The 20,795-nt window shown below is 34.3% G+C and overlaps 1 protein-coding gene across 5 annotated transcripts in view; it reads left to right on the top strand.

Moving 5' to 3' along the window:
- The window catches only part of LOC148956492 (voltage-gated inwardly rectifying potassium channel KCNH6-like), a 235,620-nt gene that overhangs the window by 60,016 nt on the left and 154,809 nt on the right, over window positions 1–20,795 (top strand). Inside the window, exon 2 of one of the 5 annotated variants that reach the window (XM_089095643.1) lies at window positions 1,503–1,647. The exons of 3 other annotated variants lie outside the window; for them this stretch is intronic. In XM_089095643.1, the coding sequence (XP_088951769.1) occupies window positions 1,503–1,647 (145 nt within the window). Of the gene's footprint in view, window positions 1–1,502; window positions 1,648–19,651; window positions 19,734–20,795 lie in introns of those variants that run through there. One more of the 5 variants, XM_089095650.1, reaches the window with a different exon arrangement.

The raw sequence follows: 20,795 nt of genomic DNA, 5'->3' as shown, positions 1-20,795 counted from the left end.
GAAATGCATTTCATAATCACGAAAGACAAGCCGAGGTAAAACAAATCAAACAAATTGAAAATATTAACGATATTTATTAGGTTTGAGATTTTGACATGGATAAGATCAGGCAAAATGAACCAAACAAATTGAAAATAAAAGCGATGATGATTGGGTTTTGGATTTTTACATGGATGAAGTTATCAATGTCTACCACACTTTTGAAAATCAAAAACCTGGACTAGATGAATTGTTGGAAGAAAAAGAAGTTTTTGTCCCACCGCCTGAACAATTAAAAGAAACAAAGGTTCGGTGATATGTCTTTCATTATGACAAAAGACAAGCCAAACAAAAGAAGAAGTTTTTGTCCCACCCCCTGAACATTTAAAGCAAACAAGGGTTCGGCGATATGTCTTTCATAATGGCAAAATACAAGCTGAGGCAAAAGTTAAAGGTCCAATAAACAAAAAACGTAATTCTGCAAAGGCACCACATCTAACTTAAGGTCCATTTGTACGTCATGACATCAATAAAAGGCTCAAATTGTCTGCGTTTAGAAGACAAACGACAGTGAGAATCCATATATAGAATCCATATATATATATATATATATATATATATATATATATATATATATATATATATATATATATATATATATATATATATATATATATATATATATATATATATATATATATATATATATATATATATATATATATATATATATATATATATATATATATATATATATATATATATATATATCTGGGTTGCAGCGGCAGCTAGCAACCTAGTAAGAGACGATCACATCCAATGTTAAGAAATATAAACACCCATAACTCCTAACAATCCAAAAAGATTCAGATCAAAACATAAAATAGTACACCATTAGTATATATATATATATATATATATATATATATATATATATATATATATATATATATATATATATATATATATATATATATATATATATATAGGGTTCTCCCTTGTTCTCTGTTAGAACCAAGAGTCTAAGAGGTAATATTAGAAATACTATCTTAGAATTTCGGATCTTTTCATTCGTTGCTCAGTTTTATATTGTGCTAATATTCAAAAGATGGATAAGATAAGAACAGGGTAGAACACACAGTTCATGTCTGGAGTGGTGAACAAAACTTTGGTCCCTGGGCCCTCCATCCGTATTTATCCCTTCTCTACCCCTCTAACTAATGTAAATTTTGACCTCATATTGAGAGCACTCGAACCCTTTTTCTACCCCTGGATCTGCCGCTTAATAAGAAGACAGGAAATGTATTTATAAGCGAATCTTAGGCCGAATTCACTATTCATGTTGTTTTTGTTTTGAGTTACTAAGCATTTTAAATGCTTTTAGCTTTGAAATTGCATAAGGATACTTTTTGAAAATATAGGTTAATAGCCTACCATTAAACGACGACAATTTGGGATATCAAGTTTTTGACGATTCATTACAAATATTTTATTTTGGGAGCCAACTGTCTTGAATGTTTTAGCTCTATGTGGAGTAGTACTGACGAGGCAGATGGTCAACCTCCTACGGAGGAGCACCCTACGAAAGATGATGATAATGACTTCAACCGCAACAAGCCATCAGGACACCATAGCAAACTGCCTCATGTCATTGACTCTGCTGCGCAGGTATTTAAATAATTGGTAATTCTTGAGTGAATCCCTTTCTCCCCTTATTTTGGCAATAACCACCCCTCCCCCTTCATAAAAATCATTGCAGAAATTAAATTTGTAACATGAGAATAAATTAAATATTTTCTAAGATTAACCCAAAATTGCTTTAGTGCGTTGATGCTTTTCACACAGTGTTTGCTCTTACATTAAGGGTGCAAGGTTAAGCAACATTATTTTTCCGATCAAGGCTTCCTGCTTTTATCATTTCATTCATTATTTGTTTATTCAATGGCATGTATCAGAGGTGCAGTTGTACATTTTTTTACTACGCGGAGGAAGCTAGATTTGAAAGATTTTCCCTAAAACTGGTCCTTCAGCAACCGCACCGATGCTCTTTCACATTTAATAGATTTAATTCCGGAGGGTGCTAGGCTCTCTCCTCAGAAAATTTTTCTTCAGAAATTTCCCCCTGGTAAATCCCCCATCCCCCTTTTTTCTCTGGGAAAATACCTCCCCGCCGAAAATTCCCAATCCCGGATAGTTTTCCCCCTTTATATACCACCGGATAATTTTGGATGTTCATTAGAAAGGGAATTGAAAGTTTTACTCATCTGTTTAAGTCAGAGGCAATGCTATACCGTTACCTACAGTAAAGAGCTATAAGGGTTCAATGTACTTTTTTTTCCAGGGGCACTTCATATGGAAGGGTTGGTAGTATAGACTTAGGAAGGGGCTCTTTGATTACAAACTAAAAGTTTTAGCGCCCTTTTTAAGACTTAAAAGTGATTGGAGGGTGACCAGCCGCCACTCCTTCACCTTGTCCCCCCAAAATGTATTCGATTAAAATTTTGAAAAAAAAATCTTCTTCAAAACAGTCTAAAGATCAAATTACTATGCCTATGGAGACGGCATAACATTCCACAGTTTTGGAGAGAAATGCCGAACACAATTAAAACCTACTATGTGCATTCTGGTTGTCCAAAGGGCGTATCAGCAATATCGAAGGAACGACGGTCTTAAGTTGAAACTTGCAGGGTATGTTGAGGGGCATGTTGAAAAGTGATCGAAGGGCTACAAGCCCCTCTTTGCCCTTTTTAGATGCCCCTACCCTCACAATTGATAAAACTTTTGAAGATCAATTTGTTCAAAATAGTCGAAAGGTCTAATAACTATGCTTCCGAGTATGCAATGCCCTCAAAGTCCCTTAGGGTGAGGACTGTAAATAATGGACTATACCCTTTTTTAATTTAAGATTTATCGTTAGGAAAAGTTTGATTCTGAGTGTTTTTGAAAAGGTTATGTATGTTAGGACGGAATGCCGAGGAATTTTGAGGGGCATGCTCAACTTAATAAAAAAGATACTATGTGTATCCAGTTTTTTCAAAAAGACGTATCTACAATATTTCGAGAACGGATGAGAAACTTCAAAAGGGCTCATTCAATTGGAAAATGAAAGGGCTAGTGCCTTTTTTAATAGTTGAAAGTGATTGGATAGCGACTAACACCCCTCTCACGCCCACCATTTTCCAAAACGCATCCAATCAAAATTTTGAGATATCCATTTTGTTCAACGTAGTTGAACTTTCTGGAAATTAGGTCTTTTAGGAAGATAACCCCCTCAGAGCCCTCAGTGCAAGGGTTGTAAGTTATGCCCTGGGGGCATATGTATAGAAAGTTGTTGTATAAATCATAGGCAGCACGATCGCGCTGCCTAAGTAATGAACGGGGCCGCTCGAGAACGAGACAAGAAACGGGTACTAAGTAAAGAGGAGGACACTCCCCCACAACCCTCAGGGCAAGGGTTTTAAGTTATGCCCTGGGGGCATATAAGAGCGATGGTGGCACAATGTATTATTTATTAATTATTTCCTTTAGAGCAGGGCACTTCGTATCAAAGAAGTTTTCGTAGAAACTTCGAAAAGCGTTCATTCAATTGGAAATTGCAGTGGCTTGTGCCCTTTTTAATAGTCGAAAGATATTGGAAGGCGACTAACACCCCTCTCGCGCCCACCATTTCCCCAAACACATCCAATCAAAATTTTGAGATAGCCATGCTATTTAACGTAATTGAAAGTTCTGGAAATTCGGTCTTAGAGGATAACAACCACCCTAACAGATCATAAGGTATGGGATATAATTACTGCCCAGGGGGCATAAAAGGTGTTTATAGAAAGCGTTGTCGTTTCCAAAAGGGCTCATTCGATTGGAAATCAAAAGGCCTAGTGTCCTTTTTAATAGTCGAAAGTGATTGGAAGGCTTGACATTTTTATAGTAAAGATCGAAGTGGGTTTAATGTATTATTTTTTTGTTGTTGTTGTTGTTTAGACTAGGGCACTTCGTATCGAAGGAGTTGTCGTCGGAACTTCGAAAAGGGCTCATTCGATTGAAAATAAAAAGGGCTGATGCCCTTTTTAATAGTCGAAAGTGATTGGAGGGCAACTAATCCCCCTTCCACTACCACCCTCCCATGACCACCCTCCCAAGCCAACCTTCCCACGCCAACCCTCCCATTTCTGCTCTTAAATTTTAACCAAATCAAAATAGCGTAAGTGTATCCAAGCTATCAAAGAAAGTAAACAGATTTTTTTGCGAATGGTATCAAGTTTTCCATTTCAGGTCAACTAGAGGAGGTATGAAACTAAATTAAACAGTACTATTTGTTTGCAGGTTTTTAAAAGGTTGAATGTTGTTAAAAATTGCTGAAAATTTTTCTCCAGCATACAAGTAGTATGCCAAACAATAAAGTCTTTAAAAACGTTTAGATTTAAAGTATTATTTTTATTTTCCCTGAAAAGACTATGTCAATATAAAACGAACAGAAATTAATTTAAAAAACTTTTTCCACAAAATAAGTTTTTCAAAGAAAGTAAAGAACTCCATTATACAAAAAATGAGCAAAAATAAAATCAAATAATCTACAAAGTGTGAAACTACCACTAATCAGCATCGATAAATAAATGAAACCCAAAACGAACAGAAATTACAATAAATAACCGAGTCAAACTCAAAACGAGCAGAAATTAAAATAAGTTGGGCGCAAAACCCCTATGCCTTCCCAAGGCCAGAACAAAATTTGCACTTTACCGAAAAAATACAAACGAATGTGCATTGTCAGTTTAATATAGATATACTGAAATTTAGTAATAAAAATATTAATATTGTTCGATTTATTAAAGTTATAAAAGAAAAACATTTATATTTTTTCAGCAAACTGCAAGTTTTGTTCCAATTTATCATTAACTCTACATTATTAATTCTAATCCAGAAAACCAGGTAATTAACATTTCAAGTCTATATATTCGTTTCTTTAAAGTGTGAAACACTTCGTGGTAACGACTGTAAGTAAGGAGCGACTCGGCTCAATAGTAACCAGAACTCTACAAAACAGAATTTTCATATCAAGATATATATCAAAGGAATTACCTTATTATACTGGTTCCAAACTATAAGATTCATTAAGTTTAGTGTTACCCAGCGAAAATTACCCAATGAAAAGGAAATTATTCTATACATAAAATTATTGTCTTTACACTAAAGCTGTAAGCACTTTTAAAAAAGATTTTTATGCTAATTAAACGGCCCCCGTGCTTCTGTAGACGCTCTTAAGAAATAGGGACAAACAGCCAAACCTTAGCGTAAAGAGCAAGGTATTGGGGAGGGGACAACCCTTCATATATGGAATACTTTCTTTCCGTTTTTCAAATAATGCCGGTAAATTTGGCTCACCCTCTGTGAAATATACCCTCCCCCTCATGGAAAACTCCTCCTTGGAAATTTCATATAACATAACGTGCACTCCCTCCGCCAAATTCCCTCCAGACAGTTCCATCCTCGCTGAGAATCCCCATTTCTGTAAAAGTGCTTGCGGACGATTCAGTCTGAAAAGTTCTCCTTAGCAGTCTTACATTCGAATAAAACTTTAATCTCTAATCGGTTTCTCGATCACTTCAGAAATGCCCCCTCCCGTGGAAATTAATTCCCGGAATCAAAACACGTGAAAGAAAGCCTTTGGATATTTTCCCCGGAACATTTCCACCTGAAAAATTTTGCAAAAAGAATGTAAGACAATTAAAGAGAATTTCGTATAGTAATCTGTCAAATCCCCCCAGCGAAACTTCTCTCCCGGAATATCTATCCCCCAAAAATTTCCTCCCCAAGGAAGATTCTCCCCATATAAATCCTTCCCAAGCACAACCCTCCCACCCCCCAAAAAAAGAAATATATCTGTATACTCCCCAATAACAAATACTACACGTAAACAATGGGGGGATTTAATAACTTACTTGCCTCCTCCCACGGGCTGTGGAGGGGGGGGGGTCATCTTGCACCTAAAGATATAATTATTTGATCTTTCAACTATACTGAATAAAATGGCAATATCAAAATTTTGATCAAATAATTTTTGGGAAAAAATGGGCGTTTGAGGGGGTTTCGGGTTTCATTTTTGCAGATAGGAGCTTGGAACTTCTGTAGCAGGGTTTTCTGATATACTGAATCTGATGATGTGATTTTCATTCCTTTAATTTTACGGTTGTTCCCTCCCTATTTCAAAAATCAGGCAAATTTTCTCAGGCTTTTAGCTTTTGATAGGTAAACTTGATGAATCTTATGAATTTGGAATAATCATAATAAGCTGATTCTTTGATGTATCTATTGATATTAAAATACTGTTTTTTAGAGTTTCGGTTATTATTGAACCAAGTCGCTCTTACTAGCAGTAATGATGTATTCAAAACGAGGTGAAATCGTATAAAGCGACCAGAACAGGTTATATTCGGACCAAAATCTGTATGCACCACAGGGGATACATCGTATAAGCCAATCAGAACACGTTATATTACTATAGATACATTGCATAAACCAAGCAGCCAAGCAGAACTGGTTATATTCGGACCAAAAACTGTGTGCACCATAAAAGAAACATCGTATAAAGCAATCAGAAAACGATCCGGCTATTGCTCCAAATTTTAAACTTGTATTTGTAGGCTGTAGCGGTGACCTATAGGTTAAAATATTCAGGCTGGAAAAGCATATACTGGCTCTTATTTCCAGTATAAAATAATACTTAGCTATATGGAAATTATTCAGTCTGAATATTGCATTCAAAGATGAACCCAGTATAGCTTAGCATTAAATGGTCTGAAGGCTCTTAGCTCAGGACATAAATAACCAAATAAAACCAGATGGCACTAATAAGAATTTTTTTTTTTTATTTGGATTGAATGAAATAGGTAAAGGGTAAAAATTTCTTACAAACTAAAAATAAGTCTGAGGGAATGGTGACTTCCACCGGCACATTATATAAATGTCAGAACACGATTAGAATATATTCATCATTCGAAAGGGGATTGATTCGATTGACCTAGCTTAACATCTTAGCCGTGGTCTGTATAATTCACAAGTACCAATTGAGGAATGCAGCCAATATAAAATATTGTTTAGTATTGGAGTACGCTTTAAGTTGAAACTAATAAAGTCGTAGGCACCGAGAAAAGAATTTTAATATAGAAATCCATAACAATCCTTAGATATGCTTAGGAATCAAGTAGTTAGGTGGTTACGGACTTGAACCACCATGGATCCCAGCCATCAAGGACCCCAACCACCAAGAACCACAACGAACAATGACCCCAACCTCCAAGGGCCTCAATACCCCATCCTCCAACTTTTTGCTTTCAAAGATGGACTACAAACGGATGAGTCTTATATAAGGTTGGCGCACATCTTAGGTAATGACAGTGCGCACATCACTGTCGCATAATACTTTTTAGATATTTCATTTTTCCTCGAAACGTTCAAGGTATTTTTTCTTTCTTTTAACTTAATGATGGCGTACTTTTTATGTAAGGTCAGCACACATTGCTTAATGACGGCGCACATATTGTGTAACGACAGCGCGCACATCACTGTCGCATAATACTTCTTTGACATTTCATATTTCGCCGTAACGATCAACGCGTTTTTTTCTTTCTTTCAAAGCGTTTCTTTTTATTCTTTTACTGTCACATAATACTTTTTTAGACATTAAATTTTTTGTCAAAACGTTCAAGACATTTTTTCTTTCTTTTAAAACATTGCTTAGTATTGTTCAGATATTATGATTCAATTCATGTTTCCATTCAACACCATTTTCTAGGCCCTTTCGGAAATGTTTGAAATTGACGTAAATTTACTTTCTCAGAAAAATTCTATTAATAAGATCATAATTGAAGGATTTTTGCATATCCTACAATGATATTCGTAACACTGATATACAGCTAAAAGTAGTTTACGGATCAACATGCTACTAATTACTTATAGCCATATGACGACTTATCGTGTATATTAATTAGGTTGACACTCTAAGCTATGTCGCGAAGTTTTTTCTGTTTTCAATTGAATGTCCGCGATGTGTAAACATTCTTTGTTAAAATGATACTTAAATATACTATCATGTTGAAACCGCTTGATTATTGTGTAACATCTCCCAATACAAAGTGTAAAGCAAAGGAAGTTATGTATTATTTTCGAGAGATTGTAACATAAGTCAACGTTTAAAACTGAACGAAGATTGGATTTCTGGTATAGAGCTTTTGAACTCTAATCTTGTTAATTTCTGCTTGTTTTGAGTTTGACTCGGTTATTTATTGGAGCTTCTGTATGTTTCTAGTTACATTTGTTTATCAATGCTAATTTGTGCTAGTATTACGCTTGATGATTTATTTGATTTTAGCTTTTGCACATTTTGGTTTAATGGGGTTCTTTGATTTTCTTTGAAAAACTGGGATTTCGTCTTAGGACACAAACCTTCTAGAGTTTTAGAGTTTGACTGTATTTTCACATTGTTTTAATATTCAGTAAACTGCAAATTTTTGCTCTAACCTTGGGAGGTCATTGAACTTTTGAGCCATACTCTTTTGAATTTCTGATTGATTTGAGTTTTATTCGGTTATTTATTGTAATCTCCGGTCGCTTTGGGATTCCATTTATTTATCAATTGTGACTTGTGGTAGTTTTACGTTTGATAGATTATTTGATTTTGTTCTTTGCTCATTTTGGTTTAATAGAGTTCTTTTCTCTTCTTTGAGAAAATTAGGAACTGAAGTGGAACTTTTGTTTCTCTTCTTTGGAAAAATCCAGAATTGAGCACTAACTTTTTTTTTCTCTTCCTTGAGAAAATTCAAAAGAGAACTTTTCTTCATTTCTTTGAGAAAACTTCGAATTAAAGTGGAATTTTTTCTCTTCTTGGGGAAACGTTAGCTAGTTAAACGTTTAGAATGTTTAAGTTTTTAAGGTGTAGTATAAATGGCTTGAAAAAATTGACACAATAATACTACTAGTACTAACAACTCACTGCAACACTAAGTCACCTAAGGCAAACATGGCTATGCTTTATAAAGAAAATATATGAAAATGTTTAAGGCACCTGAGTAAAGCATAATGGCACCTGAGGCTGATACAGTTATGTTTTATTAAGAAAATGTCCGAAAATGTTTGATGTATAGTATGAATGGCGTGCAAAAAACATGATAATACTACTGCTGCTATTAAAAAATCACTGCGCTGTCAAGCCACCTGAGGTCGACATAGGTAAGTTTTATCAAGAAAATATCTGCAACTGTAACATAAAGCCACCTGAGGTCGACACAGGTTCGCTTCAGCAAGAAAATATATTAAATTTATATGGTGTAGTATGAATGGCTTGAAAGAACACGATAATACTGCTAGTACTAACAACTCACCGCAACAACAAAGTCACCTGAGGCAAACAAAGCTACGTTTTATCAAGAAAATATTTGAAAATGTTTAATGTATAGAATGAATGGCTAAAAACAAAGACGATAATAGGCTACTACTACTACTAATAGCTCGCCAAGGCATAATGGCACCCGAGGCTAATAGTTATGTCTTATTAAGAAATTATCCGAAATGTTCAAGGCATAGTATGAATGGCTTGCAAAACAAAACACGAAAATACTAGCACTACTAACAAATCACTGCACTACCAAGCCACCTAAGGTCGAAACAGGTACGTTTTATCCTTGGTGGTCAGAGGCCTTGAGGGTTGGGGTCCTTGGTGGTTCAAATCCATAATCAGCTCACTATTTGATTTCTAGGGATTTCTAAGGATTGTTCTGGATTTCTATATTAAAATTCTTTTCTCGGTGCCTAAAAATTTATTAGTTTAATTTTTAAGCATACTCCAATACTAAACAATATTTTATATTGGCTGCACTCCTCACTTGACAGTTGTGTATTATACCGACCACAGCTAAGAAGTGAAGCTAGGTCAATCGAATCAATCGACTTGTGAATGATGAATATATTTTAATCATATTCTGACATTTATATAATGTGCCGTGGGAGTCACCATTCCCTCAGACTTGCCTTTAGTTGGTAAGCAATTTTAATCCTTTACTTGTTTCATTCAATCCAAATAAAAAAAAAATATTACCATTATTGTCATCTGGTCTTATATTGATATTAAAGTTAAGAGCCTTCAGACCATTTAATACTAAGCTATTCTGGGATCAACTTTGAATGCAATATTGAGACTGAATAATTACCATATAACTAAGTATTATTTTATACTGGAAACAAGAACCAGTATATGCTATTCCAGCCTGAATATCTTAACCGATTGCTTCATACGATGTATCTTTAATGGCGCATACAGCTTTTGGTCCAAATATAACCAGTTCTGCTTGGCTGCTTAGCTTATGCAATGTATCTTTAGTAATATAGTGTGTTCTGATTGACTTATACGATGTATCCCCTGTGGTGCATACAGCTTTTGGTCCGAATATAACCTGTTCTGGTCACTTTATCCGATATCGCCTCGTATTGCATATATTATTACTGCTCTTACTTACAGTTCGTGACTGCGAACTGTTTTAAAATGTCTCAGACGATTGTTTTAATGATTTATTTAGCTAAACTGATTTACTTTATTTCATAAAATTATGCATTATGATTTATAAGTGCACATCAGTTATTATGAAACAAGGCCAGTTAGTCATTTTACATAAGGGGGGGGAGACCAGTGCTTCAAAGAATTCATTTTAATGCTTAAGTATCATAACTCTCTTTGAGCGCTCGGATAAACGTGAAATGATTTTTTTTGTGGAGGGAGGAATTGATATCTAATTCTTCTTTATTCCAGGAAATGGTTTGGGTCTACGCCTTTATCATTGGGAACAAGGGAAGGGGGTAATAATACCCCTCCCATTGCGAAGCCTCTTTCTATGTAGCATAAAGTATTACATTCTCTTGCTTACCGGCACAGAGGTGGAAAAAGTGAGGCGGGGCATCATGACCCTCTCCAGGAATAATTTTTTAGGGGGGGGGGGGGGACTGCCAAGTATATCGGGAGCTTTGTTTGAGTAATATTTCTCCTTTTCTATTTATACACAATGTTTCAATGTATTTAAACATACGTACAGAATATATTTTCACATCAGAGAAATACCGCAGGGCCTGGGATGGCTTCAGCCGTGTAGAAGATCAGAATTCGCGCGAAAATTCCATCGACATTAAAAACAATACCCCTCTCCGTCCACCCTAAATTCTCTGGTAAAAATATCCGTATTAAGGACTTATTTTAAAAGACTACTGTTCATCTAAAATTTGGCGAAATAATCACATATTTTCTAAAATTTTAATTGCGATTGAACATTTTAATTCTTAAGCAAAAACTGAAAAAGTGGGACGCAACCAATCAATTTACAATTATTGATATATACAATTTAACACAAAGAATTAGGGGTTTTTGGTGCTTACTTCATATCATATCTTGGTTAGACCCGGGGATGGTTTGAAAAAGATCTGGAATTAAATTAAAAAACCAAGGTTTTCTTCAAATGAGAGTAAGAAGCGACATTAAAACTTCAAACGAACAAAATTATTCTGCATATGGACCGGGTTGCCCATGGTGTGACAGAAAGTTTGACTTTTTGCCCCATTTCTCTAAGAACGGCTGCTGAAACATAAGGGATCAAGGAGCATAACGATCAAGGGGTGACAGGTGGGCCCCCCCCCCCTCATATACGGAATTATCTTTGTTCGTATTAAGTTTTAATTCTCTTTCCTACTTTCAGTTGAATAATGCTCGTTTTTTTTCAATTAGTAGCTATGTTAAAAGACTTTGTATCCAAAATCTCCAATCGTAAATTGATATTGCTTTAACATATTTAGCATCACAAGTTAAGTCATCTGGCTATTATTTGGATATAACTACTTTACGGTAGTGAAATTCTAATGCTAGTATTCCAGATTCAAGAAAAGAATATACATATATTGCCTTGCAAATATGTTATGGGCGTTTTAAATTGAAAGGCTTCCTCACTATCTTCAGTATTGATTTTTTTGTCTTGGAATATTTTCAACTATGGCCTTTTTATAATACTAAAAAAGCGTCTCAACACAAGATTTAATACATCTGTTATTCCGTTGCATAAGAGGCTGGAAGAACTTGAGCTGTTGCAGAGGATCGCTATTTTTATTAATGGAGATTATCCAGAATCTTACCTCACAGGGGTCCAAATTTCACGGAGGAAGTGATTTGACCGACTGAAAAGTCTCTATGGAGCCATTACATGTTGGAATATATAAATTTTTACATCATTGTCTAGGTTTTAGAGGGCAAAGGTCTTAGTAATACACGGTGAAAAACGGATTGGTGTCATTAGGATGAATCTAAAAAGATCTGCAGTGTCTATTAATTTTTTTTATTTAATTGTCATGGTAACTTTATATATAAGGCGGTTTAAACAAATGACATCATGTGCATCTTAGTAATATCTATTTTTTGTGAATTTTTTTTCAGATGTTGATTTTTTTTTTCTGCAGCAGCCGTTAATTCGAATTTCGCGCAGCCCAATGGCATACTCTGATACAAATTAAAATACAAAATACTGTATACAACTAATAAAATACTTTGAATAATTTGTCTTAGGATAATCAAATCTCGTCTGTTGCAACAATTAATGTTTCTTTTTTCCAAAAAGTTAGGGTAAGAATGAAGGTGGCTAGTATCTTTTCCAAGAATTTTGAGCTTCCTGCGACTTCTGTGTAATTGTTCATGATTTACCAGCCTTTTTTAGTCTGAATCAAACCATTTCTATGGTGTGATCAGCGAAAAAGAACAAGAAAAATAGAGTTTGCGGCAGCGTACTTCTCCGTAAAATACAGCAATTCAAAGCTTATTTTGATACTTTATTGGTTTAATGACTTGAGTTCCTTATTTTCTATTTTTAGTCTTCTAAATATTTAGAAAAAATACTTTCAAGTATTAAATTCTCTTCACTAAAACACCGTTATATAATATTTAAATTTCTTTGTTTTACTTGTTTTATTTTCTTTGCAAATATACCAAGTTTGATACTAAACGATGAAACGGCTAATGGTAGTGAATTTTAATTAATGAGTGACAAGGTAATAGTAATTGAAACTATAAAGAACAACGAGCTGTAAGTAAGGATTGACTCGGCTCAGTAGTAATCGAAACTGTAATAAACCGAGTTTTAATACCAATAGATACATCAAAAGAATCAGCTTATTATGGTGATTCCTAATATATAAAAGTCATCAAGTATAGCTTTAATCACCAAAGGTTAAGAGCATGAGAAAATTTGGCTGATTTTTAAAATAAAGGAACACACCTCTCTAAAATTCAAGGAATCTTAATGAAAATCACACCATCATATTCAGCATGCCAGAGAACCCAACTGTAGAAGTTTCGAGCTCGTATATACAGAAATGTAGCATTTTACTATTTTTGCCATAAGAAAGATCACGGATGCGTATTTTTTTTTCAGGGGTGGTCGTAGTGAAATAGTGGTCCTAGAAGATTGGGAGAGGGTTCATTCAAACAGAAATTAAAAGTTCTAGTGCCCTTTTTAAGTGACCAAAAACATTGGAAGGCAACTGGCCCGCCTCCTACGCCCCTTTTTCTCCAAAGTTAGCTGATCAAAATTTTGAGATGGCCATTTTATTCAGTATAGTTGAAAGATCCAATATCTGTCTTTAAGGGTAAAATGACCGCCCACAGCCAGTAGGGAGAGGCCTGTAAGTTATGAACCATTGTTTACGCATTGTATGTATTATTGGGAAGTATACAGACATTTTTCGGGAGGGGTATTTTGAGCTTGGGGCTGGTTTCAATAGGGAGAATTTTCCTTGGAGAGGGAAATTCTCGGGGGGCGGAGTTTCCAAGGGACATTTTACACTGGGGAGATTTGACAGAATTCCTATACTAAATTCTTGTTAATTGTTTTGCATTATCTTTTCAAACTCAATTTTACATGTGTAATTGTACCGAGGGAATTATCCGGGGGTTATTTTCGGCGTGTTTTCACTTCCAGGAAGAAATGCCATGGAAGAGGGTATATCCTGAGGGACCGAGACATCAATTAGAAATTAATGAATTTTTCAAATGTAAGTATGCTAAGGAGAATTCTTTAGGCTGAATCGTCCGCAAGGAATTTTACAGAGGGGGGGGGTATTTCAGTGACGATGGAACTTTCTGGTGAGAATTTGCACTTTATGTGGGATGAAATTTACCGGGAGGATTTTCCCATGAGGGGGATATTTCATGGAGGGTGAGCCAGATTTACCGGCATTATTTCAAAAACAATCAGAAATTAAATAAAAAACATGTTTTAATTGACAATAAGGAGGTACACTAAAACTCAAAACGAACAGAAATTATTCTGTACATGAAAAGTTGTCCCCTCCTCAATACCTTGGTCTTTAAGCTGATGTTTGACTGTTTGTCCCAATCTTTTACGAACGGCAACTGAAACACAGGGGCTATTTAACTAGAATAGGAAGTTTTTTTAAAAGTGCAAGGAGCTTTGAGGAGCGACGCGGCTCAATAGTAACCGAAACTCTAAAAAACTAAAAAGCTCTAAGAAATTCAAAAAAAAATTAAACCAATAGATATATAAAAAAAATCGGTATATTATGCTGATTCTAAATATATACGTTTTATTAGGTTTAGTGTCATACATTAAAGGCTACGAGCCTAAGAAAATATGCCTGATTTTTGGAACAGTTAATGAAAATCATTCTATCAGATTCAGCGTATCAGAGAACCCTATTGTATCGGTTTCAAGCTTCGATCTGCAAAAATGTGGAATTTTGGCCATAAGGAGGATATTTTTTTATTTTATTTTTTAATTTTTTATGTACGGTGAGCCAAATTTGAACCTGCATTAGTTAAAAAATGTTCGGGAATTAAATAAGAAAAGCAAATTTTTTTTAAGTGAAAATAAGGAGCTACATTAAAACTTAAAACTAACAGAAATTATTCCATGTATGAAAGTGGTTGTCTCCTCCTCAACGCCCCGCTCTTTACACTAATGTTTGACTTTTTGTCACAACTCTACTTTTTAAAGTAATAAAACACTTTAGCGTAAAGAGCGGGGCGCTGAGGAGGGGGCAGCCTCTTTCATATATGGAATACTTTCCATTCGTCTTAAGTTTTAATGTCACTCCTTACTTTCAGTAAAAAAAAAACTTTTTTTCATTTAATACATTAAAGAATTGGGTTTTATGTCGTTTTCGGTTACATAAAATTCATCAAGTTTAAAGTTGCTTATAAAAAGCTACTAGTTTAAGAAATTCTGTGTATTTTTGGAAAAAACGAGGAAAACACACTCAAAAATGCATTTCAAATTCAGCCTATCAGCGAATCCTAGTGCGGTGGTATCAAGTTCATATCTCCTTTAAGTAGTAATGCCTTTTTAAGTAGCCAAAACGATTGTGCAACAGCAAAGTGCGATTATCTGCCGTCTGGTCTAAAAAAACTACAATTTTGTCCCAAAGACGGCCAAGTGGACATTTAAAATTATCTAAGAGCTATATTTGGAGCTGACCAGCTTCAGAGTTAATAATTCCACTTTGTGACATTTGTTCCTAGAGAGTCACGTAGTCCATACAAAAAAATGGTTGATATAGACATTCAGTTTAAAGGTTCATTTAACTAAGCTGATTCACTTGATGTTTGATAAAATAGTGTACACTGGTATATAATGGCGTATCAATTATTTTAGAGAAGGTTTGCTTAGTCAATGTTTAGTTTGGAGGATATGCCCTCAAGAAGAACATTTTTGAACCCATGTTTTCCCAAGATCAAAAGAGAGCTCAGATAAATATATAAGAGGTTCTGAGGGGGCATTTTGGGAATACAGAAATATGATTAAATGGTGTTTTCTGCGATTTTCTTGCGCAAAATCACAATTTTGGACCAAAGGTGTTAAAAAGCCATCGAGTGAGAATTCTAAGATAGCTAGTCGATTTAAAATTATCGGAAATTTATGTATTGAGCTCTCCAGTTTCAAAGATACAAATGCCATACAATGGCACATTTATTACTACAGATGCACATAATCCATAGAAAATATGCGGTTAATATACGCATTTATTTTAAAGCTTCATTTACTAAGTTTATTTATTTGAAGCTTCACAATATTATATAGGCTACAGGGTTGTATTATTGCGCATCAGTCATCATTGATATATGTTGGTGGATTTTTACATAGATGGTGGGAGTGTGCTTGAAACCGCAAGTGCGGTTTTTTGCCCAAATTTCCAAAGCCTCCGTTAGCCTATAGATAAATATAGTTTGAAATTTAGGAAAAGGGGTGGATATTAATCTCTAATACCCATTGATTTTCGGAATACTTCTGTAATTTGGTGTTGGGGGGTCATAGTGCCCTTCTTATTACAGAAAACATTTTTCTACGTAACATAAGAAATTACATTCATATGACAACTGGCACAAAGGTGGAGAGGCAGGGGGATAGACATCGTGAGTGACGCCAGGAAGTTTCTCGGGGGAGGGAGGCAGAACCTACCACTAGCTTTTTTCTCATTGGCAGTTTTCCTATGTTTGCTGGGGCTTTTCCCTCCCTATTGACATCAAGAAGAACATCCCTATAAAAAAAGATTTCTACTGAGGGTTCAGTTTGAAAGTCGTGGTAATGATCACCCTTATAAGTAATTTTTGATATTTCAGATTCCCCCTACCTACTTTGGTCAGGGATGATTATCATCAGAATCATTTGTTCTATGAATATTAAACTCGAGGGAAAAAACACAGAGGTTGAAGGAGGGATTAGTACCTCTCCTTTACATGTAAGAGAGCCTTAGATTAAATACTTAGTAGCAAGCAAACTTTAAAGATGCTTGTTATGACACGAAAAATTGCATAATTTTGAAATTCTTCCAAAAAGGAATGCAATCTTGATAAAAATTATGCAATGGAATTGAGCAGGTATGAGATGTCTGAAGGTACTATCTACAAAAATAATATTTCTCGTTTCTCTTATGATATGGAAAACACTCAGATAATAACGAATTTCACCTCATATCTCCCTTAAATAGGAAGAATATCAAAAAAATAAATTTTGATTGAAAGAGCAAGTTTTGACGGGGTGATAGCCCTCTATACATTTAGGGTAATAGTGGGTATGCTATTGAAAACAAGCATAAACTAAATAGAATAACAAGTTTTTTTAATGAAAGGAAAGAGCGAAATCATAACCTAAAACGAATAGAAATCATTCGGTGGATAAGGGGGTTGCCCCCTCCTCAATCCCTTCTTTATGCAAAATTTTTTCTCCTTCTTCTTTATGAGTTTCTACTGAAACACAAGTGCTATTAATTCAGAATAAACAACATTTTAAGCGCCATTAAACTGTAGCATAAAGAGTATGGGATTGGAGAGGAGGAAGCTCCCCTCATATAAGGAAAACTTTCTGTTCGTCATTAGTTTTAATGTTGATCTTTGCTTCCGTCTGAAAAAAGTTTTCTATTTAATTTACTATTAAGAGTGACACTAGATATATATATATTTTTTTTTTTAATTTCGAATACTATTCATTAGTCGGCCTGCATATAATTTTTGCTCACAACTTTTAGTGAGGGCTGGGAAAACCCAAGTCATGGCAAGATCCAGAATAATTTTGAATCATATCAATATCCCAATGATACTAGCAAAAACTGAATCATTTCGTGGATTTAAAAACAAAAATATCTTATTTCGGCTGCTGGTCTGAAATAGATAGAAACTACAGACCGTCCATTTTATGCTTCAACTGGAAATGATCTTTCAATTTTTTTTCTTCAGTGATTTCCAATGCCGTATCCTTTTTATAAGACCCCCCCCCCTCCCCAGAAAAAAATTCTTTGTAAAACTACCCCGAAAAAAAAATCTTAGATACAACTCTGACGTTTTCCATTATGACGTTTTAGTGAAAGTTTTGAATATTTCTAATAGGGATTTGTGTCGTATTCAAGTTAGTTTAAATAATTTCTATCTAATGCAAGCCCGTAAAGATTTCATTGAGCCTGATTGGGAATCCTTCACGAAAGGTCTTTTCTCGCGCTTTAAACAATAATAAACAATCTCTAATCCTGAATATTCTTAGAAGAGCCGGCGTTCAGCAGTTCTCACTAGTCTCTTTGTTAATGCCAAAGTGAATATGTAGTTCTTTTAGTGTTATATTTCATGCGTTATAATATTCTTGAATATGTATACTTTCTATGAAAGATTTTGATTTTGATAACTATTATTTTCTTGGCCTTAGTTATTTAATTCTGCAGTTCGTCTTGACTCTAAATGAACTGATTAAAATCAATAAACATTGGTTTTGGTGCATTCTATAATGGCTGACAACTGATCAAGTTCGTAAATCGAAATAGCCATATTTAAAACTGATGCTTGACTGCGAAATACCATAGCTAACGCAGGATATGAAAATTGCATTTAAACATGTATCCAACAAAAAAAACGAAACAAATTGATTTTTTATTGTTTTCTAAATTAATTTGTTATTTCTAATTTGAAGGGTTCTAATGGCTAGTTATTATAATCTCTTTATTTATTGTATATTCATACAATGAGAATTACAGAGCTTTATTGGCTTATGTTTTGATTAGCATTTTCAGTATGGACCACCAAAACACATTTTAGTCTGTTAGAAACTGTTCAAATATATTTTGAACATGCTGCTATTCCTTGAAAAAGATTTTAGATTGTAACCAAGTATCACAGTATCTCCTACAGATAATTAGTAATATGTTGAAAGCAAAATTTTTTTTTTTCTTTTTAAGTTGCACTGCTCTCTGAAATTTTCTTTATCGTTACTAAGATTATCAAAATGTTTTAATAATTTAATTCCTGTAAAATTCATCTTGAATTGAAATTCTTAAATCTTGATAGAAGGTTGATGATTAGGAATGCTTTTGTAATTTTTGTAACATAATTTTTTTTTTGTAATATAAAAACAGTATATGTAAAAGAATTTTTAAAATAGGTGTTTATTATTTCATACAGAACGTTCTCATTTTAAGAAAAATACACACAGATAAGAAGATTTAATGATACGGTAAAAGGGAATACGAACATGACAGTATTTCCGTTCTTTTTTGTAATACCACTTTCAGATAATTTATCGTCTTTGCTGAATTAGACGAATGTTTGTAACCAGACAGTCCTTCTATGAATCTTGCCATGTTCGAATTTTTTAAAACAGGCATTTGTAAAGGGCAATGGATAAAAAATTTTCTTTCTTTATTACAATGTTAATGTATATTTTGAGAAAGACTTAATGGAAGAGAGGGTATTGGTTATCCGCTCAGAAATAACTAATAAGTAACTAGAGAAAATCAAACTAATACATCCCTCGACTTACTCCCTTGCTTCTATTCTTGCTGGAACAACACTTCTTCTTTTAAGAACTCTTTTCTCGAACAAGCATATTCCCTTGCTACCTTAGTGGTAGCAGAGAAAAATATTTAGCAGTGGTATTTTGTTCCATCAATTTTCTCTCTGAAAAGAATATTTATTCACTCCGTAGTGCTGAAAGCTGTTATAGACAATCTGAATGTTGGATGTAGTGAATAATGGCTTAAAGACTCTGTCTCTAAAAGTTGGACATGACCGATTTTTTTATGCTGGGTTGGAAGCATTGAAAGGCTTTCAAAGACCTGCAAGATTTAACAAACGATCTTTTTGGAGTCTCTCTTTGACATTCTCAGCATTGATTAGAAAGTCTCTCATTTTGAATGCTGTAGGCTATGAGAGGAAGAGGATGCTTTCTGGACAGCTGAATAAGGTGATTGGTGATGATGTGTTTATTCAGAGAAAAGAAAACAACACTCTCTTTGGATATTTTTCTTTCTGAAATTTTAATGTGTTTTTACTGCATTTTCTGGCTTGTATTTCGTAAATTATTTTTACTGTTTAAGTTAATTTTAGACTTTTTTCTGAAGCTAATCACCTGAGAATTTGAATAATATTCGGCTTTGTCTCCATTTCTTTTTGTTGTTATTTTCAACGTTACTTTTTTCTCTATAGATGTCTACATTTGCTTCAATTGCTCTCAATGTATTATTTCGTAGTCGCTTTACACTGAACTCAATAGATACATTTATTTTCTGTCTGTAGTTTTGATTGAAGTTTTTTTTTAATTTTGTGCTCGCGATAACTCGAATTTTTTATTCCTTTTTCATTATGACCTAGATTCTTCGTCCAAACTTTACCTCAGAAATTATATTTAGCTAGGGAATGTTTGACAGTTTCTATACCAGAATAAGGACAATAGGGTAATCACTATCAACATCCTGATAAAAACTCTTGTTTTGTGCTCATGAGAAACTGGAAGCTCGACAGCGGGAACGACGTGAGGTTTATTTTTTATTTGAAAAGTAGAGACAACAACAGCATAACCCCATCGATCTTGACAGATCTACTTCTTAGATTTTTTTCTACTATCTTGTTTTAAGGTGGGTTCTCATTAAAGTTGTTTTTGGCAAATGGGCTGGGACTGCTTTGGATCTAAACTCGGGGTAGCAGCTTTGTAGTTTCGGAACTCGAAGTCATCTAAAGCTGGGATAGTAGCTTTTCAGTTTCAGTACCAATGAATAAAATAGATGGCATAATTGAATCTCACTGAATACAAACTAGAGCAGCCATTGATGATTTCTTTCAAAAACAGCTTTCAAAAATCTGACGCGATGTATGGTGATCCATAAAACCTTACTTTCTTTATTTACTTAGGTAAAAAATCTCATCCTTATACTATAGATGTGTCAATTTGGTGTTGTAGAAAAGCAGTATTAGGGATTGTGTGTATTTTTCGCAAACTTTATATTTTTAAACTTTTCCTTTGAGTTTT

Source organism: Artemia sp. Qi Xiang Cuo, chromosome 1 (genome assembly GCF_049724085.1).
Source record: "Artemia sp. Qi Xiang Cuo chromosome 1, ASM4972408v1, whole genome shotgun sequence".
NCBI lineage: Eukaryota > Metazoa > Arthropoda > Branchiopoda > Anostraca > Artemiidae > Artemia > Artemia sp. Qi Xiang Cuo.
The sequence above is the reverse complement of the archived record's forward strand: the minus strand, read 5'-3'. Positions and strand labels throughout refer to the sequence as shown.